The sequence below is a fragment of the Lutra lutra genome, chromosome 3 (assembly GCF_902655055.1).
Source record: "Lutra lutra chromosome 3, mLutLut1.2, whole genome shotgun sequence".
Classification (NCBI taxonomy): domain Eukaryota; kingdom Metazoa; phylum Chordata; class Mammalia; order Carnivora; family Mustelidae; genus Lutra; species Lutra lutra.
The window spans coordinates 39507011-39531186 of record NC_062280.1 but is presented as its reverse complement, the minus strand read 5'-3'; the positions used below and the strand labels follow the sequence as shown (position 1 = coordinate 39531186).

The following is a 24176-nucleotide window of genomic DNA, read 5'->3' as shown; positions in this document are numbered from 1 at the left end:
ATACAAGAAGAAAGCCTCTGTTATAGATGAATTTCCTACCTTTGTGTTTTTTAGAATCATGAGATCTGTGTTATTATTTCGTATTAAGAACTGTAGATGTAACTCAATAGCCATTTCACCACTTAAAATTTTAATCATTTTCAAAGTTTGGTCCTTGGGCTCTGGACTCTGCCAAAATAAATAAACAAACCAGAATGAAAATTCATATATTACTAAAATCCACTAAGCCAACTGTATTTTAACAGCCCAAGACCAGTGAAATTCACAGTCCATACACACACCCAAACTCATATTTTAATAGTAGGATCTAGAAAACTCATATATCATTTATTTGAGAGAAAGAATGATTTATTTCTTTAATAGCTACCACTGAGATATGATACCAGTTTGACGGAAGAATGCAATTCATTCTGAACAAGCTTCCAATGTAAAACATCTTAATATTAAAAAAACTCAAAATATAAAGTAACTGATTACAGATGATATGCAAGAAAAACTTTTATACAGAACAAACTCATAGTTAAGACGAGAAACTCCCTACTCCAAACTAGAAAATCAAAAGCACATTTAATCAACACATATATATGATCTCATGATATAACAAGCCATGCAAGTAAAGAATAGTTTACATACCTGAGTATCAAAAATCAAAAGTCTTATTAGAGGAACATTTATATCCAACAGACTACTAATACCCCCTTCTTCCATTCACTATGAATATTAAAAACAACAAGGGCAACTAAAGTGCTCTCCCTACAGTAAGTTGACATTTATTTGTTAGAGGTCATACTTTTGTCTCACCCTGTGACAAGTAATTCAGTTATTCTAGACAGAGTTCAACCTTTTGTAAGCATCCAAGGATTTGATATCTTCAAAGTTAAATGCTTTCCAGAGTCAGTCCAAAATTTTAGCTTTTTACAGAAGATCTATTTTTATTAAATGACTATAGTATCAAACTTAATATTAAACCTCTTTAAAGGCAAATATGTAACACTTTAAAATAAATTAAAATATACTGTGGGAATATACATTAATGATAAACTCAACTTAAAAAAACACACTTACCACTTCTGGCGTCTTTCCTACAAGCACACTACCTGTCTTTTCTTCTGTTTCCATTGACTCACTGAAATAAAGAGAACCAAGAGTTACTAATCTGATAAATTTTTTCTGAATAGTGTGTATGGGTGACTTTTACCAAAATGAAGGTCTGAATCATGTTCAAATTAAATATTTTGCAAGGAAAAAATATTTAAGTATTTCCCTTAAGAAACACCCAAGATTCTATTAAGATGGTGGCAGCCCATGATTTAATTTCTCCCAAATAAATTCATAAAAATACACAAAGCAACTAACCAGGTTAGCATGGACAACAAATACAACACAACTAGGTGAGAAAGCATCCCCCGCACTCCCAAAACATAGTCAGGTAGAGATACACTGTCACCAGCTACACCAGTTTGAAGTGAAGCAGGTGGAGCCCCAACAGGTTAAAACCAACACTCCTTCTAGGTCAAAGCATGAAAATGCTGGGCACAGAATCCAAATTAATATGGCAGACACAAAGGAAAAAGAAAGCCCAAATAAAAGGGAGAAAGTAAACAGACTTAGGAGATCTTCGATCATAAGTCACCATTTTGTTTAAAACTCTGTAACACAACAGAAGAGGAAGTTCTAGAGAGCAGTGAAATTAGAAAAACTATCCTAAATAAGCTTCTGTGCAAAAATTCAGGAAAACTAATTTCAGTAAACATAAGCTCCACACAAGGATCAAAGCAAAATTCCATATGATATTAGAAAAGAAAAATTATGGGGCGCCTGAGTGGCTTAGTTAAGTGTTTGACTTGATTTTTGGCTCAGGTCATGATCTCAGGGCTGTGAGATCAAGCCCCACGTTGGGCTCTGTGCTGAGTGTGGATGGAGCCTGTTTAGGATTTTCTCTTTCCCGCTTCCTCTGCCCCTCCCTGCCCTCCCAACCTTGCTCTTAAAGAAAAAAAAAAAAAAAGAGAGAGAGAGAGAGAAAGATCATTTCAAAAGAGGTAAAAAACTAAGAAAATTACGTAAGATATAAAAGAATAAAACATGTCAGAATTAGGAAACTCAGAAATGAAATAATCAAACTAGGGAAAAATTAGAAATGAAGAAAAAAATAATTTTAGAAGATTAATTCAGAGGGGCAAACAAACACAACATGAAAAAAGGACAAGGCAAGAAAGAAAAATTTTAATTAACAAGGAATAAACCAAATGCTACTTCCCTAAGATCAGGAATGAAGGATGTTCACTCTAAGGTCTACCCAATTGGAAATCAGAGCCAATGCAGAAAAACAAAGCAGGGGGAAAAAAAACATGAAAGTTACAAAGGAAGAAGTAAAATTGTTTCTATCCAGATGATGTGATTCCTATGTAGAAAATTCTATAGGACGATCTATATTACTAGACCTAACTGATTTAAACAAGGTTACGGGACTCAACATTAATATAAAAAATCAATTGTATTTCCACATACTGGCCACAATTAGAAACTGAAATTTACCATACCACTTATAATACATCAAAAAATATACATAGGAATGAATTTAAGAAAAAAATGTACAAAATCTCTGAACTAAAATCTATAAAATGCTGCTGAGAAAAATTAAAAGAAAATCTAAATAAATGAAGAATACTATGCTTATAGATAAGACTTGTATTGTTAAGGATTTCAATTTGTTCCAAATTGAAGAGATTCAACACAATCCCAATTAGAATCCTCCCAGTCTTAAAGAAATGCAAGAGATCCAAAACAATCTTGGTGGCGAGGGGGAGAGAAGGGAGGTCAAAACTTTAGGTCTTCATTAACGTAATTTCAAAGACTATAAACTTCAGTACTAAAAATATTATGGTACAGCTATAAGGAAAGATGAATAGGTAAATAGAAAAGAACAGAACAATCTATCAACATATCACATGTCAAAGGCTCAAAGGCAATTCAGTAGGGAAAGGATAGTCTTTTAAACAAATGGTAATGGAACTACTAGATATCCACATATTTAAACAAACTCTACTACTTCACACCACATACAAAGGGTTAAGCTGAGTTCTACCACATACCTAAACATAAAACCTAAAACCATATAGCTTCTGGAAAAAAGTGTAGCAGAGTATCTTTATAACCATGAAGTTTGCAAATAATTTCTTAGATTGGGATACATAATGGAAAATTAGATTACCAAAAAAAAGCTTCCATTCATCAAAAAATACCATCAATAAAAAGAAAAGATAAGCCAAAGACTGGGAGAAAATATTAACAATATAACAAATACAGGCGCCTGGGTGGCTCCGTCAGTTAAGCATCTGCCTTCAGCTCAGGTCATGAGCTCAGGGTCCTGTCACTGAGCCTCACATCAGGCTCCCTGCTCAGCAGGGAGTCTGCTTCTCCCTCTGCTTCTTCCCCTGGTTTGTGCTCTCTCTCTCTCACTCAATCTCTCTCTCTCAAATAAATAAAAACTTTAAAAATTAATTTTATAACAAAACACCACTTTTATCACTGGGATGAATATTAAAGAAACTGGTAACACCTAATGTTGGCAAACAAATGCTAATATACTGCTGCTGGGAGGGTAAAATGGGCAACCACGTTGGAAAATAGTCTGGCAGATTCCTACCAAGTTAAACGTATACCCTTTGACCCAGCTATTCTAATCCTACATATTTATCCAAGAGAAATGAAAACATCTGTCCACAAAAAGACTTGTACAGGAATGTTCCTAATAGTCCTGTTCTGAAACAACCCAAATGTCCATTAATATAATAACGAGTAAACAAACTGTGGTATAGTCATACAACAAAATGCTGCTCAATAATGAAAAGGAATCAGTTACTGATTCACCCAAAAAACACAGATATACATCACAAATGTGCTGAGCGAAAGAAGCAGAAACAAAAGAATACACACTGTATGATTCATTTTTATGAAGTTCAAGAACTGGCAAAACTAATATATGTTGACAGAAAGCAAACCAGTGGTTGCCTCAGGGGCACGGGTTGAACTCAAAGGCCACAGAGGCAGTTTCTGGGACGATAATAGAGGTGATGGTTATATGGGTGTTTATACGGTCAGAACTCATTGAACTGTTTTTGAGGATATGTGTATTCTTTAGTATTTAAAATATTTTTCCATTAAAAGAAAGAACTGAAGAGCTGAAAAGGATGAAAAGAAAGTGAGAAATACAGAGGAGCAGAAGATGGGAAAAGAAAATCTAACTTACATATAACAATAGGCCCCCAAAAAGAAAATTAGAGGGAAGAAAACAAATACTAAAAACTAAAATTCAAGAAAACCTTACCGAGGGCAGGACTATTTCTGGTGTTTTTGAGGACAAGTTAGAAGGCCAGTGAAATCTGAAAGCAATAAGTAAGGAAGAAAGCAGCAAGAGATGAGTTGAGGGCTATGGACAGGACAGATCATGTATAACCTCGCAGGCCATGTTCAAGACTTAGAATTTTATATGAAATGTGTTTTGTAACGTATTGGAGGTTGAAACAGTGATGACATTTAGGGTTCAGAAAAATAACTCTTCAGTGCTGTGTAAACAACTTTAAAAGGAAAAATGTGGCATAAAAGACACTTTTTTTTTTTTTTTTGAGGGAGAGAGAGAAAGGGAGAGAATCTTAAGCAGACTCCACACCCAGCATGGAACCCAATATGGGGCTCAACCTCATGACTCTGAGATCATGACCTGAGCTGAGTGAAGAGTCGAACACTTAACTGACTGAGCCACCCAGGAGTCCCATAACAAAGACACATTTAAATATTTTTAATAAGTACCCTAAATATGTAAGGAAAAAAACCAGGAAAATAAAATCTAGTACTGTATTAGCCTAAGATAAATGTATATTTAGTTTTAAAAGAAGCAGAAAAAGCTGGAAATGTTTCTTACTTTCCAAGTATCTAAAATCTAGCCCACCTAACCCATATGAGATTTTTTTTAAGTAGGCTCCATGCTGGGTATGGAGCCTAATATGGGGCTTGAACCCATGACCCTAGGAGCAAGACCTGAGCATCTGATTAACCTACTAAGTCACCAAAGTGCCCCACCCATCTGAAATTTTTAATTTATGTGGTTAGGTAGCACATATGCAATTGGCCCTCCCTGTCAATCACTTCCATTTCTTTCTAGAAAGGTCCCTTTCTTTGGTATTCTTTAAGGTGCTCAGCAGAGTGCAAAACAGAGCAATAGCCTTATTAAGACTTTACAACCTAAGAAAACTAATTCTGAAATTAATTCTTAGACTATGTGGTCAATGAATATTCCACCTATGTGCAAAATAAGATAAAGATTGTTCAATTAGTTCTGGTGCAGAAAAAGATACTTATACCTGTCTTTCTCTGATCCTGGAATAGTACCCGTATTGGTGGATCCAGGCACAGAAGCAATAGGGGTACCAACAGTTCGAAGATTCTGGATTACAGATGACAAAAACTGCTGGCTAGCACTTTCATACAAATCAAAACAAATCTGATAAGCCATCAGGAGGTTGTCTTCCTTTACCAGTTTTTCTAAGATATCACTCACAGCCTGAGGATCATCTAAGAAAATTAAGCACTGAAATGCAGATAAAGAACAATTACATAATAATTGAAAACTGTGTCTACAAAATACTTAAGACATTGACAAACAGTTATAATACAGGAAACTTTAAAATATAAGCACAGGCAAACTGGGGAAGATGAACTGTTCTAGCACTCCATTTCTTTAAAAAAAATTAATTTGAAACTTTAATTCCAAAAAAAAAACAAAAAAAAAAAAAAAAAAAAAAAAAAAAAACTTTAATTCCAGTTCTAGCACTCTTATTTCTGATCCTGGCACTAGACAGAGCTTTCCTGAAAATGGCATCTGATTTTACCTGGCAATTAGCAGTACTCAGTAACTGGTAGGTGAATGACCCTTAGCTTCATCAAATCTTACCTGTATTTTATTATCAAGTGCTCCTTAATTTGAATTTTCTGCTTAACCATAAATTACAGGGGTCATTCATTTATTTAACGGACATCGTATCATGGTGGGCCAGAATAAAAGGCACTAAAATGACCATTTGGACATATCTCTCTTCTCACTCTTACTCTGTCACATGTTTTAATCAAGCTATCCAATAAATTTAATATTTTTATTTTTTAAGAATTCAATTTAAATTTTGTTTCCTTAAAGTAGCAAATAGCTAATTTCAAAATGAACATATTAATCAAAGTGTTAATCAAATTAAGAATAGGAAATAATGGAAACAAAATAAATGACCAATAATAGAGAATGGTTAAGTAAGGCAAAGTACATCCACCAAATGACTACTGTACAGTCAACAAAAAGTTGGAGCAACAGTTTGTGAAGACTCAGAACATGGAAAAATGCTAAAATTGGAAGGATATATATAATTGATACTATTTGCCTCCAAAGAAAGGAACTTAGGAGTCAAAGGAAAGGAGTGCAAAGACTTTTCACTGTATACCCATTGGTTCTTTTCAAATTTTGAATCACAAGAATGTTCAAAAAGATATATTTTAAAATGTAAAAGTTTTATAAAGTTTTGAAAGGACAAGAAATAAAACAGCTAAAAAGAAATAAAATTGCCTCTGAGAAATAAAACTGATATACATAGGTAAGCAGAGGACTATGAGTTTTCATGTGAGTTTTAAAACACAACAATTAAAAAAAAATGATTAAAAACTATTTAGAATATTTAGAAGCAAACAAAACTCCAAAGACTATATAGAGAAAAGTGAAAAGAAATACACTAAAATGTTGACTTTGGGTGAAATAAATGATTTTTCTTCCAGTCTTTCCTGTTTCAAACTTGCTTCAAAAAGCATTTAAAAAAGGATGCATTACTCTAAATTTTAAAAAATGTATAGAGAATGACTATAAAATAGCATGAGACTATATTACAGTGAAAAAGTAACAAAACCTGTGATACAATACTATGTTCTAAGCAGAATACAAAAATTTATACAGTATGGTAATTGTTAAAAAGCAAACTTCACTTCCGGTCAAAAAAATCCAATGTAGCCATTAAAAGGTGCTAATAAATAAAAGAAAAACACCTATGCATTATCTTGGAGAAAAGGCCTGGGGAAAGGGAAAGATACACTTGGCATTTTCTGGATCATCTTAATTTTTAAAAATGTACAAGCAAATTCATACATGAAAAGAGATAAAATATACCTAAATGTTTTAGTTCTGTTTGGGTAATAACACCAAAGATCATTTTTACACCTGAAATTCGCTTTAGAATGATACAACATACATACTGTTTTTACCTCTTCTACCTTTTATTTTTCTTTTAACCTAGTTTCCAAAATTTCTTTAAATGTCTGCAATACTTTCAAATATAAAAAGAATACACAGAATGCATGAAAACATAGCAGTTTTTTAGTTTTGTAAGATTGCTTCTTACCAGTAAAAAAGAGTATAAGTGTACACCTTAATTGTCACAAGCTGTTGTCAAGATCAACTGAGACACATGTATGATACCATTAGAGGTACACAATGTAACATAATGCAATGTAATACACATATCACAGCCCAGCACTGCAGCATAAAGTAGTGTGATAGGAAGTAAGATAACATAATGTAATAGAAGTACCTGACAAACATTGATGAAATCGGGTTTCTCCAGGTTCATGTAGATTTTAACTAGAACCCTTAGTACCTTATTCCGAAATTGTTTATTCTGCATTAAAGACATGCAGAGCTTGAGGCTATAAGCTAGCATTCCTGGGACATCATTCTGAAAGACAGAATTTCAAGATACATCATCATCTGGTTACTGATGCATTGTGTTTATTTGGTAATCATATTATTTTCATCTACATTCTTTAGTTATTTTAAGCAGTCAAACAATTATCTGCAACTTAAACAACAGAACTTAAAAATCAACATTTTAGATTAAAATCTTGAAGAAAATTACTTATTTTCCTGTTTTCATGAAGAAATGGGTTGAAAACAATATTTAATGATCATCCTGAATCCTCACTATGTGAACACAGAATACTATAAAAGAGTGGTGCTGTTAATTATTTTAAAAAAAGATATATACAACTGTCCATATACCAAGTGGTTACGTTTTTTATAACTCTGAAACCTGTCTTCATAAAACATAAAACGTTTTATGAAAACAGGTTTTCAGTTTTATGAAAGGTTTTTCATAAAACTGAAAACTGCCTTGCCTATACTTGAGAGCCAGGAACACCGTAGGATAGAACTATTCTCCAGCTCTGAATGACTCAGGCTTCGGGTGCTGTCACATCTAGAGGATGCTCTTCCTAAGGAGATTCTGACTCCGAACTATGTATATCTTGCAGTTCTCTGAAGCGTCTTTGGTATCTTAGATACTGACCTATAAAAGTCCCTTCAACATAAACAAGCATATTGAAGAGCTATGGGAGTATTTCTCAAAAAACAAGTTGTGACCCATTAATGAAATAAACTTTATGGGACCAGCGTTTTTGATGAAATACAATTTTAAAATATCAGTTACATCAGAAGTAGTGAAAGTAGGTACTGTTTCATAAAACAAGTTATATCCACATGCTCTGGGATGCAAACTAAGATGCATTTCTTACTCTGCTTTGTTCTTTTTTTTGAACATTGCACATCTTTACTTTATATTTTTATTTGCTCATCTGCCTATTCCTCCAGTGGATTGTTCCATCTGAAAAGAAACTTTGTTGGTGTCATTTGCCACAACATCTCCAATGCCTAGAACAATGTCTGACTGAGTAGACACCCAAAAGTATTTGTTAGTGAATGAAAACAAGTATTTTAATTCTATTCACTGGAACAAAGAGAGAGGCTACAACTGCCCAAAAATGAAACCAAGTAAAACAAGGTTCAATTCTATCACATTAGGTCATTTACTCATTTAAATCTTATCACTGCTGCTGAACACAGATATTAACTACCAAGTAACACAATTAATTAATTACTATACTGTTAAACCCTATGAAAAAACATAAGGCTCCAAGAGATTAACAGAAGATTTGGCTTCTTAAAAAGGGCAGGATAATTAAAACAACTTCCCCATGTACAACTACAAAGTAATGAATGTGGTAAGATAAAAGCAGGTACTTGATGACCACAAAACACAGCCAAGGTTCATACATAAACATGAAAAGAAAACATCTGGCAAAAGAGCACCTTATTATTCCTAAGATTTTCTCTTCACTACCCATGGTTTTTAGTTTTAATGACTTGCCTTGCCAATTCCCCATCAATAACAATCTCTAAAATCACATCATCTACCTACCGACTCCAGTATAGTCTTCTCAAAGACATCCAGTCTTCGTGTCTCCAGAGCAATACCAATGGCCTGCTTATACTTGTGATCGTCTAGACATCGCTGGAACATTTTATTTACAATGCCTTCCAATCTCTGGTCAATTGGTTTTTTTTCGCCTTCCGGCAAATCTGCATTTTCCACACACTGTTTGGTGTAGTGATCAATGCATTTTGCTATGAGGAAAATAAAATAACAAATCACCTTATTAACAGGGCTAACCTACTAGAAAAGACAAATGCCTACATTTTTTAATCATAAAAATTTATGGGATAACTACAGAGTAATAAGCAAATTAAAAAATTTTTTAACTCTAGATGTTATACATTCAAATTAATACTATTCCCTTAGTAACAATTATACTGGAGAGTTTACAAACTAATCCCAATGAGGCTGACAGTATTCAAAACATTTCTTTGTATTATATTTTGACCATTATATTACTCAACTGTACTGCTTATTAGACAGCGTTGGCTACAAATAGCTACTGTTTTCACTTTCAAAAACAAATACTTGCCATTACTGAGGATATTTAAAAAGACCTATTGTAAAAATTATCACAGAGCAATAAATTATTAGACTTCCTCAAATTAGTGAAACTAATAGCTCAAGACAGTAGAGGCCTTGTCTAAATCATCTTCCTAAAATACTGGTGAATGACCTGAAATGTACCACAGATTCCAAAGGCAATTCCAAAGATTTCCAAAAACCTTTCCAGCAACTGTAGCAAATCTGTTGAAATACTGTTGCAAAGAAAGGTGGGTGAAATCTATGCAATCCCCACTCCCAGCCCCCCACCCCCACTGCCACTGCCAGTCTTAAAATTCACGCAGCAGTATTATCTACATGCAGGCTTTGACTTTCATATTACACAATGATTTGGCTGAATGGGGCAGACAGGGCAACATACTGAAGGGGGCCAATAGGATAGTTGTTGAGAAATATTAAAGTTTGTTTACAATTCACACTACTTTACAATCACACTTTAAACTTATTAGGAATAACCAATGGAGGGAATTTCCCTAAGCCTTCTTCCACCCTCATAAGGAAGATAGTCACCCAAGTGAATGACCTAAAATAGTTATACTCCCTATAACTCATTGACTTGTTACTGTCCCTTTCAAAAAGAAAGGGTACATGGACAAAATTAATTAGTTACAAACTATAGCCCTGGGAAACAAATGATTTGAATTAGCATAAAGAATTACTGGTCCACTAGATGGCCCAAATTAAATGGATCTATATTTTGGGAGAAACAGAGTCCTTTTACAAATTGGAATATATCACATTCAGAGGCCATCCAGACAGAACTATGAAGGTTTACATACAGTTAATAAGGACAAAGTGGCAGTCACAAAGCAGATCTTAAACAATCCTGGTTGCAGAAAATCTTTAGCAGGCCCTAATAGGAGCGTTTTAAACCAAATGTAGTTAAGTGAGGAAACATTACACCTACTCTACTAGAAAAGAACCTCAGAATTATAACAGTTGGAGAATTTTCCTTAAATTGTAAATGAAGGGAAAAAAAAAAAACCTCCTAGGTTTCAAATGAGATTCATGCTTTCACTTACCAGGTTTATATCATAACTATATCCCAGAATCTAGTCTCATTCCCAGCTGAACTCTTTTTAGAACAGAAAGAAAATTTACTAGCCTTGAATTTTCTGGATATATAATATTCATTAAGATTCTAGGAAGTCTTTCCCAAATTCTATTTTGTGTATCTCCTCACAAATTTCACTGATGGTCAAAACAATCCATTCCTTTTTTTTTTTTTTTTTAAAGATTTTATTTATTTATTTGACAGAGATCACAAGTAGGCAGAGAGGCAGGCAGAGAGAGAGAGAGGGAAGCAGGCTCCCTGCTGAGCAGAGAGCCCGATGCAGGGCTCAATCCCAGGCCCCTGGGATCATGACCTGGGCCGAAGGCAGAGGCTTTAACCCACTGAGCCACCCAGGTGCCCCACAATCAATTCCTTTTATTTATTTATTTATTTATTTATTTATTTGAGAGTGAGCAAGAAAGCACGAGTGCACGCACAGGTGAAGGGGAAGTGGGGGAGAGGGAGAAAGATTCTCAAGCAGGCTCTGCGCCTGGGTTTGATCCCTCAACCCTGAGATCAAGACCTGAGCCAAAACCAAGAGTTGGGACACTCAACCAACTGGACCACCTAGGTGCTCCCAAATTAATCCATTCTAAAAGTCCCTACAAAACTAGAAGGGTGAACCCCACTGCTACACAAAGAAAAGCAAACAGAATTGGTCTATTTATCAACAATTGCCTTCTACAAGCTAACATGATACATAGCATTTAGAAAGCAGGAAGGCATCTATCACATCATAGTCCCTTACAGACCAACGGTCCTGTTTAAAACATGATCTGGAAAATAGTAGCAATGCACATCATTGTAGAAAAAATTATCAGTATTCATCAAAAAAATCCTTGAAATAAAAGAAGAGAGGTTAAGTGTATTTAACTCCCCATTTCTAACTCAATATAGAGAAAGTGTTCCATGTTTCAAATGTTATGGTCTATACTTTAAAACCACTTGTTCTTTCCATAAGATTTACGGATGAAAACTCCAATTCAATGAGCCACCAACAGCAGTAAGTTACATGTAACATTTTCACACCACCATGGCAAAAACTTTAAAACCATAAATGCAGAATTCTAGTTAGAACATCAGAAACATCTGAAAGTATCCCTTTGGACCACTTTGTGCAGCACTTTCCAATTTCTGAAAGAGAATACCAAAGTTTTCTTTCTAAGGGTTCAGGTGAATAATGCAGACCTCTTCTAAATCAGCAATTAAAAAAAGATCTCCATTGCACACCACTTGGGCTCTCCATAACTATGAGCAAAAGCTTGATACTCTGACAGACTTGTCTGATGGGTATATAGTCTGCTCTTTCACCTACTAGATCAGGAGTTTTCAAACATTTTTTAAAGCTACAAATCTTTGAATAAAACATTACATAGTTATAGTTTAATTTACAAGATAGAGAGCCCAAAGTCTTGCCAGTATGCTATTCTCCCCTTCAAAAATAAACAAAGGAGAAAATGATGGTTGCTAGTAGAAACAATGTGGATTTTGAAATAAGCCGGACTTTTAAATTCTGACTCTCCTATTTAATAGTCACGTGTCTCTATCATCTCGAAACCTGAGTTTTTTCATTTGTAAAACAGGGAAAGCACCTTCCTTATGGGACAGCTGTGGAATAAACCATGCCATGAAGAATGAGTGGCACAGTGCCTGGAATATGGAGGTAGTCAATAATGATTTCCAGTATTAGAAACATCTCTACAAATTGCTGTCCTTTAGTTTGTTACTCATAATAATCTAAGTTTTTCATAGAACAGAATGCTCATTGGAGTAACAATAACCATAACTACCTTTATGCTGATTAAGCTAAGATAACTACTATATGTGATTAGGCTATTTCTGATTAATTTCTTAGATTCATTCTTAAAATGTTTTTTGAGGTGTCTTTACTATAACTTACTAATGTTACTGTTCATTATGCCAAAAAAAAAAAAAATCACAAAATTGGAAGGCAGATCTAAAAACTCAGCTTGCATAAGATTATAGGACTGTGAACTTCCAATTAAAATTAAATTTGGCAACAGCAAGAAGTAATTCAGGAAAAAAATGTTATATGTACTACAGCAAGAAAAAAGCCAAAATAAAGCTTTACCAGATAGAAAATAATTACCTATAATAGTCTCCACATATTCAGAGTTGTCATTGACATTGAAGAGGTCACCAGCTCCAAGTGCATAATTCAGAGATTCCTCAAAAGCCCCAAGGTGATAAAATACTTTAGATGCCACTAAGGCTGCAAACTGCCGACTCCGGAAACCTTCATCTTCATACAAAACTTCTCTGAAAGAAATTAGGAAGTATAAGCCTAGCTCAAACTGGTTTTCCTTAAAAATCCCAAATTTAAATATATTTAGTAGCAACACATTTCTAAGTGAATTAATAAGCCACATGACCCACATCCACAGATAATTAGTTGATCTACTTTAATCCAATTCATAGAAATAAAATAATTTCTTACATTTTATCTACAGACTCAGAAATTTCTGCCCAGAAGTCATTGACTACTGCATTCAACTTGTGTAGTGCAAATTCCTGTAGAAGATAAAAATAAAATACAATTTTTTACAAAAAAAAAGTTTCTGACAAATCAATGGCCAAATTCTCAATCATATTTACTAAAATGTTTAATCTATGACAAATACAAAAATTTACTGACTCATGTTTTCTCTTAGGTTTATAGATTTCCTTTTTAGTTTTTAATCATAAAACATCAGACTAGCCATAGTTCATTCCTTACCATAATAAGCATCTTTCTCCTCTATATATATAAAATTAATTACTGGATATAAGTAAATTCAGGTGTGTAGAACCACTTTAAGTATGTGCCATTTTAGTCAAATACAAATAATTTAAAAATATGTGACAAAGAATAAACAATTTTTTTGTGCTTTCCTTTGATAAAGAAACAAGGGTGGGTGGGGAGTGTTCTGGTGCCATAATTAGAATTATTTACCTTAGCTTTGTTAAACTCTAGGGAAAACCAATATGCTATTTGAGATAGCATATTGCCAAAATACTGTCCTGGGGTGGGGGGCTAAATTTGAATGGCTACAGACTGGGTAAGATGGCTATATGGAAAACACACAAATATGGCTCAATTTAAAGTTTCAAAGCACTCAAATTAACCCCAGTTAATTTGACTTCAACTCATACCTTAAGCTGTGGTTCTTCCTCATCCAGAAGAGAAATAATTCCAGCTATAAGATAAAAAGTATATCATAATTATAAAGCATATGCTAAGATAAAAGATACTGCTTAGTCAAAAATATACCACAATTGGAAAAAGTAAGTATTTTTTGAGAAGTGACTTCACTAGAAGAATGATTATTCTTTAAAATTGTAAATGTTTATGGGGCGCCTGGGCGGCTCAGTCATTAAGCGTCTGCCTTCGGCTCAGGTCATGATCCCAGGGTCCTGGAATTGAGCCCCATATCGGGCTCCCTGTTTGGTGAGAAGTCTGCTTCTCCCTTTCTCACTCCCCCTGCTTGTATTTCCTCTCTCACTGTGTCTCTCTCTGTAAAATAAATAAAATCTTAAATAAATAAATAAAATTGTAAATGTTCCTATTTTGAAGTTTAAGAACTGTGTTATCAAACCCTTATGACACCACAAAAATCACATTTACCAAATTCAGTGGTTTTCAAAGTGCAGCCCTTGAACCCACGGAATTAGCATTTCCTGGGAACTTGTTAAAAATGCAAATTCTTGGTCTCATCCTAGATCTCCTGAATTATAAATTGTGGGTATGGGCCACAAATTTTCCTTGTGATACTGATATTACAGTTGGAGAACTTTGGCTTAGCGTACTAATCAAAACTTTCCTAGACAATTTTAGAAAAAACTTATTCACACAAAATAAATAAAGAGTTATAAAATTATTTACAAAAAAAGGTATAGTCATCAACTCCACAGAGTAAAATATATCAATTATTTCAAGATGCCTATATTAAGGCACCACTTTTATATCACAAGTAACCTAGAAGGTATGTTAAATGATGAGCTATCTTGTTCTGACTTCCAATTACCCAAGCACAGTGTTCCCCACATGACCTTGAGGTGTTAGCAGACGCTGGAAAGTGAAGGATACTGAAAAGAACACACCTGGTCATATACCGAAGGGATTTTTGGGAAAAATATAAGGGAAATTAAGTCCTTAAACCACAAAGAAACAAACACCACACACACACAAAAAAAAAAACAAAGAAAACTAAACTGTCTCTCAGATATATGTTTTCCATATAGATCTTAAAGTCATTCTGGAACACTGAATTCAAACTGTGAGTTGAGGGGCGCCTGAGTGGCTCAGTTGGTTAAGCATCTGCCTTTAGCTCGGGTCCTGGGATCAAGTCCCGCTCTAGGCTCCTTGCTTGATGGGAGCCTGCTTCTCCCTCTCCCTCTGCCCTCCACTCCCGCTTCTTGAGCTCGCTCTCTCTCTCTGCATCAAATAACTAAATAAAATCTTTTCAAAAAAAGATAAAAGAAACTGTGAGTTGATTAAAAAGCGTCATGACAAATTTACTTAGGAGATGTAACCATTTTTTTAAAAGATTTTATTTACTTGACAGAGAGAGACAAAGTGAGAGAGGGAACATAAGCAGGGGGAATGGGAGAGGGAGAAGCAGGCTTTCAGGTGAGCAGGGAGCCCCATATGGGGCTCAATCTCAGGACCCTGGGACCATGACCTGAGCCAAAGGCAGACACTTAACGACTGAGCCACCCAGGCGCCCCAAGATGTAGCCATTTTTAAATGGTAAGTGTAGGTTTGCCAAGTAGCTCCAGCAGTCTTTAGAGAGCCATACAGGAAAGGATACAACATTTAGCCAACAAAAGTACACCATGGTGTTGGCTAGGGCATACTACTATTCTAAAAGCATAAGAGCAGACAGAAAGAACTTCTTGGTACTCTAGTCTGGTATGACAAGTCCAGAACAGAGAGGCTAAACTGACAGAATGCAGAGAAGACAGATTAAAAAATGTAATGCGGGGCGGGGGGGTGCCTGGGTGGCTCAGTGGGTTGGGCCGCTGCCTTCGGCTCAGGTCATGATCTCAGGGTCCTGGGATCGAGCCCCGCATCGGGCTCTCTGCTCAGCAGGGAGCCTGCTTCCTCCTTTCTCTCTGCCTGCTTGTGATCTCTCTCTGTCAAATAAATAAATAAAATCTTTAAAAAAAATGTAATGGGGGGTTGAGGGTTTGGTGAACTAGTGATATGGAATAGATGACAGAGAATAATGCTTTAACTGTAGAACAGATCATAAACAGCAGAACACTTCATCAACATACTAAAAATGCTACCCACTGGCTATCATCAATCAATCATGTATCTGAACTGCTTTTACCAAAAGAGGTGATGAATTTTTTTTTTTTTAATTTTTTTATTTTTTTTCAGCATAACAGTATTCATTATTTTTGCACCACACCCAGTGCTCCATGCAATCCGTGCCCTCTACAATACCCACCACCTGGTGCCCCCAACCTCCCACCCCCCACCCCTTCAAAATTCTCAGATCGTTTTTCAGAGTCCATAGTCTCTCATGGTTCACCTCCCCTTCCAATTTCCCTCAACTCCCTTCTCCTCTCCATCTCCCCTTGTCCTCCATGCTATTTGTTATGCTCCACAAATAAGTGAAACCATATGATAATTGACTCTCTCTGCTTGACTTATTTCACTCAGCATAATCTCTTCCAGTCCCGTCCATGTTGCTACAAAACTTGGGGATTCATCCTTTCTTTCTTTTTTTTTTTTTTACAGCTTTATAAACATATATTTTTATCCCCAGGGGTACAGGTCTGCGAATCGCCAGGTTTACACACTTCACAACACTCACCATAGCACATACCCTCCCCGATATCCATAACCCCACCCCCTCTCCCAACCCCCTCCCCCCATCAACCCTCAGTTTGTTTTGTGAGATTAAGAGTCACTTATGGTTTGTCTCCCTCCCAATCCCATCTTGTTTCATTTACTCTTCTCCTACCCCCTCGACCCCCCATGTTGCATCTCCTCTCCCTCATATCAGGGAGATCATATGATAGTTGTCTTTCTCCGATTGACTTATTTCGCTAAGCATGATACCCTCTAGTTCCATCCACGTCGTCGCAAATGGCAAGATTTCATTTCTTTTGATGGCTGCATAGTATTCCATTGTGTATATATACCACATCTTCTTTATCCATTCGTCTGTAGATGGACATCTAGGTTCTTTCCATAGTTTGGCTATTGTAGACATTGCTGCTATAAACATTCGGGTGCATGTGCCCCTTCGGATCACTATGTTTGTATCTTTAGGGTAAATACCCAGCAGTGCAATTGCAGGGTCATAGGGTAGTTCTATTTTCAACATTTTGAGGAACCTCCATGCTGTTTTCCAGAGTGGTTGCACCAGCTTGCATTCCCACCAACAGTGTAGGAGGGTTCCCCTTTCTCCGCATCCTCGCCAGCATCTGTCATTTCCTGACTTGTTAATTTTAGCCATTCTGACTGGTGTGAGGTGATATCTCATGGTGGTTTTGATTTGTATTTCCCTGATGCCGAGTGATATGGAGCACTTTTTCATGTGTCTGTTGGCCATCTGGATGTCTTCTTTGCAGAAATGTCTGTTCATGTCCTCTGCCCATTTCTTGATTGGATTATTTGTTCTTTGGGTGTTGAGTTTGCTAAGTTCTTTATAGATTTTGGACACTAGCCCTTTATCTGATATGTCATTTGCAAATATCTTCTCCCATTCTGTCAGTTGTCTTTTGGTTTTGTTAACTGTTTCCTTTGCTGTGCAAAAGCTTTTGATCTTGATAAAATCCCAAAAGTTCATTTTTGCCCTTGCTTCCCTTGCCTTTGGTGATGTTCCTAGGAAGATGTTGCTGCGGCTGACGTCGAAGAGGTTGCTGCCTGTGTTTTCCTCGAGGATTTTGATGGATTCCTTTCTCACATTGAGATCCTTCATCCATTTTGAGTCTATTTTCGAGGTGATGAATTTTTTACACTCTCCTGTTTGGTATCACTTATGGCTAATTTGTTACATGGTTGTCCTGGCTTAGAAATACAGTCTTTGTTCATGGAACACAACTAAATCAAATAAATACTCTACACTCCATATTATTTCCCATCTTAAAAACAAAACAGAACTTTCCTTTGGATGGGGGGGAGAGGAAGGTATACAAGGAATGTGAAAAGTCTGGGATGCTAGAAAAATCTCTTCTGCCATAATAAAAAGAAAGCAGACATTATGTAAACTTGTTCAATCATTTATAGTAACATTTGGATGTTATTTATAAATACAGAAGTACGTTCCAGTTATAAGTTGAAAATCGTTGTCTCCAAGGATAAGGAAGAGGAAAAAAGAGTGGGGGATTACTAATTTAAAGCTTTTTAGCATAATTTCCCTTTACGTGCCTATATTATGTTACAAACCCACAAAACACCACTCATCTCACATCTCTCTCCTGCAACCACCGATCTCTATCTCTCCACTCCCTTTTGCTGACAAATCTTTTGAAAAACAGTATGTGTTCACCTCTTATTCACCACTATGTTCTTAGTACTAGCAAATGACTAGAGAATAAACGAAAGAATTAACTGATGAATCCATACCAAAACTGTGAGGCTAGCTTGTTTAGCACCTGGGACAGATCCTAAGCCACTGTGAGCCACAGAACAGGAAACAAGGTGACAAAATGTTTTGGGCAAAGGCTGGTAAGTAATCCAGTAAATGTAACAAATACACACTGAACACAAATATACTAAATCACCACAGCATCTCAGAATAGTACCTTAAAGATCACTACTCTTGCCACTCTCAATATGTTTAAATTCTATCATATTCCCACTAAGTATTTTTTCAGGCTCTCTTTAAAATACTTTAGGGATTAATTTATTGATTTCATTAGTTGATTCCTTCGTTCTAAATATACTTCTGAACTTCTGCTATCTGCTTGACGGTGCTCTAAGAATTATGAGAACAAGTTTGCTGCCCAAACTTGTGTCTACAGAGAGACAGTAATCAGGTAAGTAAACAAAGTAATCGCAGGGCTGTGGTGAAGGAAGGGGACAGCTAAGGGGAAGAGAGGCAGGCAGCATATTTTAAAAGAATGATCAGGAAAGACTAACACTGGAATTGGGACTAAAGATTGAGAAGCTAAGGGAAAACTTGAGGAAAAAGAGTCTAGAAAGAGGGAACAGAATGTGCAAGAGTCCTGAGGTTAGGAGAGAAACTGACATATTCAAGGAACAGAAAGAAGGCCAGTATGAATAGGATATAGTGAGTGAGGAAGACAGTAGTATATAAGACAAAGGGGGAATCCAATGATATAAGTCTTTGGTTAAAAGCCTGGATTTTATTCTAAACACAATGGACATTCCTAGAGATGTTAAGCAAAAAAAAAATGACATGTGATTAAAGTTTGAAAAAAATTACTCTGACTATAACAAGAAGAATGGACTGTATGAAGATAACAGTGGAAAAAACAAAATCTTAAGGCCATTACAGAAACCCAGGCAAAAGATAAAGGTGGCCTGGGCTAATACAGAGCTGTGGCAATGGACAGATGTGAAACAGAAGGAGCTCTACATTTACAAATGGTAAGAAACTTCACCCTCCTTTTACCTTTAGAGAGCTGTGACTGGAAAAACTCTTTCCTATTTGAACTAAAATTCATCTCATTTATACCCCCGGGGGGACAAAAGTCTAATTCCAGGTAGAGGTGACACCTCTTGAAGTCTTTGAAAATAGCTTTATATCTCTAGGGTCTCCACCAATTCCTTTCAGCAATCCTCACAAATAACATGGGTTTGAGCGCTGTACAAGTTAGTCCAAACAAGTCTGTTTACAACAAAATACTTGTGGGACAAGCGTAGATAAACAGGACGAGAAAAGGGTGTGTGAGCAGGCAAGCAAAAAAACACCAAGGCTGTGGACACCTATATGCAAATCAATCTTTGGGGGAGAGGGGGGGTTAACAATTCTCCACTGGATCCTTGAAGCTTATCTCATTTCCAATGTCATCGCCCGGATCTACATATGCAATGATTAAGTGTAAGAAAACCGCTCCGCACATCCCTGAATTCTTTCTTCAATGCAGAACACGCACTGAGCCCCTCGCCTCCAAACTACAGAGAGATGATCATTATAATGCAGCCTTCAAGTGCTGTCTTCACCGAACACAAAAGTTTTCTGGGCGCCTGTACTGAATACTCGTGGAACAGCCCCACAAACAACCCGCCTCAAATGTAATTTCCGATTTGACTCCAAGGAGAATGGAGCCGGGGCCGGAGCCGGAGCACTTCTGTAGTAGTTAGGCTGCCCTACCCGCCGGCCGCACCGGGGGCCAGCCCATCCTAACCATATGCGAGGGAAGCGCTGGGATCCGACGGCCCCAGGGCCACCTTCGGGAGGGACAGAAGTGAGGACGCCCCCCTCCCCGGAGGTGGGGATCGGAGAAGGGCCCAAGAAGCCCCTCGGGTCCGGGCACGGGGGTGTGACTGGGGAGGGATGCCCAGGCGCTCCAGCCCGCAGGATCCCCCCGAGCCGGAGGTTATCGCCGGGCCCTGAAAGGCCGGGCCCAGACCTCCAGCCCCCAGGCCGGGGGGTGGGCCGTGGGCAGCGAGGGGCCGCGCAGGCCGGCGCTCTGCCGGGAGGTGCCCAGTCACCGGCCCTGACTCAGCTAAAAGCCGGCGTGGCGGCTCCTCCCTTTCGTCGCCGGCAGCGGTCGCACTCACCAGCTGAAGTGATCATGGCTGCGTCCCGCACGCGCCTGCCCGCTCGCTCGCCGTCCCGGCCGCGCCGTCTATCTGTCAGCTCCGGGCCCGTCCGCTCTGCCGCGCCTCCTGGCTCCCCCGGTGCGGTGCTCAGTCAGTAGCCTCCTCAGGCCGCCGGCTCGCTCCTCTTCCAGGACCCCGCCCGCCCTGGGGCTGCCCGCCGCCCCGCCTGTCGCTCGGCGCAAATTCTCCGGCCCCGGCCTGCGGTTTTCTGCGCCGCCACTGCAGCCCCGGCCCTCGCGAAAGGATGCACGGAGAGCTCCATGTTTTCTCTGACTCTCCTCGAGGTCCAGCGTTCCCGCCGGAGCGCGGCCCCTCTTGGGCACCTGCGATCAGGCTTCAGGATAGCCGCCCTCAGAAAGAGGACCCCATTATCACCCGCCATTGCTCAGAGAAAGGGTTTTGCGGGCAGGTGCTCATGGTGCTCGCAGCACCACCTGCTGCTTGGGCGGGCTCTCTGCATCGTTCCCCGCCTGTCCGCCCGCCGAAGCTTCGGGGATAGGAGAAAGGCAAAGGAGGATGTCTCAAGAAAATGAGTTTCAACGTTTTTTTAAAAAGCAGAATCCGTCTTCAAAAGAAATCCTCACAGAAATGCTTTATTATCATAATGAGTCCCTAAGTAATCACTGGTTCATAATAAAATTGAACAATGATAATTTTCGTTTTACATCTGGAATAGTTAATACTGTATGTTGTTTAAAAGAAGCGCGAGAGGCGCCTGGGTGGCTCAGTGGGTTAAAGCCTCTGCCGTCGGCTCAGGTCATGATCCCAGGGGCCTGGGATCGAGCCCCGCGTCGGGCTCTCTGCTCCGCAGGGAGCCCTCTTCCTCCTCTCTCTCTCTCTGCCTGCCTCTCTGCCTACTTGTGATCTCTGTCTGTCAAATAAATAAATAAAATCTTAAGAAAAAAATAAAATAAAAGAAGCGCGAAAAGATTTATAATGAATGACACCTGGATAGCTCAGCACCTTAAGCGGCTCAGGTCAGGATCCCAGAGTCCTGAGATCCCTGCGGCGAGTCCTGCTTTTCCCTCTCTTCCTGGCTGTGCCCTCTCTTTCTTTCTCTCTCTCTCAAATAAATAAATAAATAAATACTTTTAAAAAATGATATATAGTGAAAATGTTCCATAGAAAAAAGAGCTTCCCATTCTTGCCTTCTACACTCTAGTTCTTCTTTGCCCCCAGAGCAACAGGTTCTTGGTTTTTCTTTATCTTTTTTAAATAAAGATTTTATTTATTCATTTGAGAGAGAGAGACAGCACTAGGGAGAGTGAGCACAAGTGGGAGGGAAGGGCAGAGGGAGAGGGAGAAGACAGCTCCCCACTGAGCAGGGAGGCCTAGGTAGGGCTCCATCCCAGGACCCAAGGATTGTGACCTGAGCCTAAGGCAGATGCAGAACCAACTGAGTCACCCAGGCGCCCCTCCCGGTTTTTGATACGAATGATTTGAAATGGTAATTGTGATGGCCACCAGCTTCAAGAGCCAATCTGTTTCAATAGTCAGTACTGAGAAAGGCTTGACAAAGATTAGAGATAGATGGTGGCGTTTTTTTTTTTTTTTTAATTTATTTGACAGACAGAGATCATAAGTAGGCAGAGAGGCAGGCAGAGAGAGAGGAAGGGAAGCAGGCTCCCTGCTGAACAGAGATCCCGATGTGGGGGCTCCATCCCAGCACCCTGGGATCATGACCTGAGCCAAAGGCAGAGACTTTAACCCACTGAGCCACCCAGGCGCCCCGATGGTGGCGTTTTTAAGCCACTAGTCTTGCACCATCAAGCTACTCATGGATTAGATAGCAATTACTAAAGATTATATCTGAAAAAATAAATAAAGATTATTTCCGGGGCCTTGTCAAAACAATGCGATCTACTGGCACAAGCAATATTTTGTGCTTGACTTAAAATTTGGTTGATAACACATTGGAGTGAATGTGTAAATTTTAAAAAAATTAGTATTCTAGAGCTAAGGTGGTTAAAATACATCAAATATAATTATTAAACACTTTATTCTGAAGAAACTGTAGATCAGATTGGAAGGCACTACCCTGAGAGGTGTGCACAAAACAATAAACGGTTATCTGGGAGTATCGTTTCATAGAGGCACTTTGGCCCATCCCTCACATGAAGACCCCTGCATGCCCGAAAATTCTAGAGGAATCACATGTAACAGGCGATGGAAATGAGTGGAGCAGGCAGAGTGTAAGGAAATGGTAGCTCAGCAGGAAGGTGAGTGGAAACTAAGAAGCGACAAAAGGAAGAATGTGTGGTCCATTAAAAGAGAGTAGTGGCTACTTCTGCTGTGGCTGTGCAGAACTACTGGGGCACCTGGGTGGCTCAGACAGCTAAGCATCTGACTCTTGATTTCCACTCAGGACATGATCTTAGGGTCATGGGATGGAGCCCCGAAGTCAGGCTGCACTGGCCATGGAGCCTGCTTAAGATTCTCTCTCTTCTAAAAAAAAAAAAAACAAAACAAAAAAAAACAAACCTCTTCTTGCCCCTCCCCCTTCATGTACTCTCTCTCTTAAAAAAATAAATAAATAAAGTAAGTGAGTAAGTAAGTGTTGGCAATTAATCCAAACAGTTTTAAAACAAGAGAAGACCACGTGCCACGTCTGCTCTTCAAAGAGAGGACATTACGAGACGATCGTCATGTCTCTGGCTTGGATACTTGGCTTTTAACTTTCCCGAAGCCCCAGGGGAACCCGGTGAGGGGCTTCTCTCTTCCTGTGGATTCTGCTCTTCCACCTGGACAGCTGTTCCAAGCCTGAGGTTTCTTTGTCTCCATTTAACTGTATACTCTTTAGTCACAGAGATCTTTTCAAAACTCAACTCTGACCACCGCCTCTGCTCCTTGAAACCTTCAGCCCTCATCCTGGGCTCTATTCTTATGCTTCTTCTTTCTGAGTTTCTGTCCAAAGCCTTTGTCTCACTCCACATTCTCCCTGTGAGAGATCCATGCCCCCATTGCTGTGGACAGAATGGTGGCCTCCTCAAACGTATCCCGTAGCCCCATCCTCTCTCTGGAGCTTCAGACTCACACATTTACCATACATCTCTGCTTGATACTCCTTAACTCAATAACCTCAAAGCTCCATGCACATCTCCTGCCTTGATCTGGGGGTGCAGAAGGGCACTAACAGCAACTGAAGCTGGGCCATGACTGTTCCCTCCTGCTCACTGGGTCGGTACCAGCTCTGGTCTACTTAACCTCTCCCACAGCAGCCCAGCTCCCATTTCCTGGCAGTCTTGGCTCCCCCTCTTCTTTCCTGGCTGCAACCACTTCCAACAGCTTTGCCTTCCTGCTCACCATCTCAGGATGCTCCCGTCTGTCCTCCCCAGCCAGCCAGAAGCATGATCAAAAACAAGGAAGACAAGGACTCTCTCCTCCAAGATTTTCACCCAACCCTGCTTACCCTCAGTCTTTATGTCCCAGCCCTCCACCCTGGCATGCCACAGTCCAGCGATCCGGAACTGCTGGGGCTCCCAGAGTCTGACCTTGTCTCTGACCCTGGTAT

At 38.6% G+C, this 24176-nt stretch overlaps 1 protein-coding gene across 1 annotated transcript in view; it reads right to left on the bottom strand.

Moving 5' to 3' along the window:
* Positions 1-20788, bottom strand: part of PSMD1 (proteasome 26S subunit, non-ATPase 1) — a 95546-nt gene extending 74758 nt beyond the window's left edge. The window contains exons 1-9 of the mRNA XM_047721303.1: positions 20624-20788; positions 14068-14111; positions 13373-13446; positions 13025-13194; positions 9282-9487; positions 7620-7763; positions 5361-5587; positions 1066-1126; positions 40-168 (exon numbers count right to left, since the gene is read on the bottom strand). Coding sequence (XP_047577259.1) covers positions 40-168; positions 1066-1126; positions 5361-5587; positions 7620-7763; positions 9282-9487; positions 13025-13194; positions 13373-13446; positions 14068-14111; positions 20624-20639 — 1071 coding nt within the window. The 5' untranslated portion in view covers positions 20640-20788. The remainder of the gene's footprint in view (positions 1-39; positions 169-1065; positions 1127-5360; positions 5588-7619; positions 7764-9281; positions 9488-13024; positions 13195-13372; positions 13447-14067; positions 14112-20623) is intronic.
* Positions 20789-24176: the final 3388 nt, after the last annotated feature.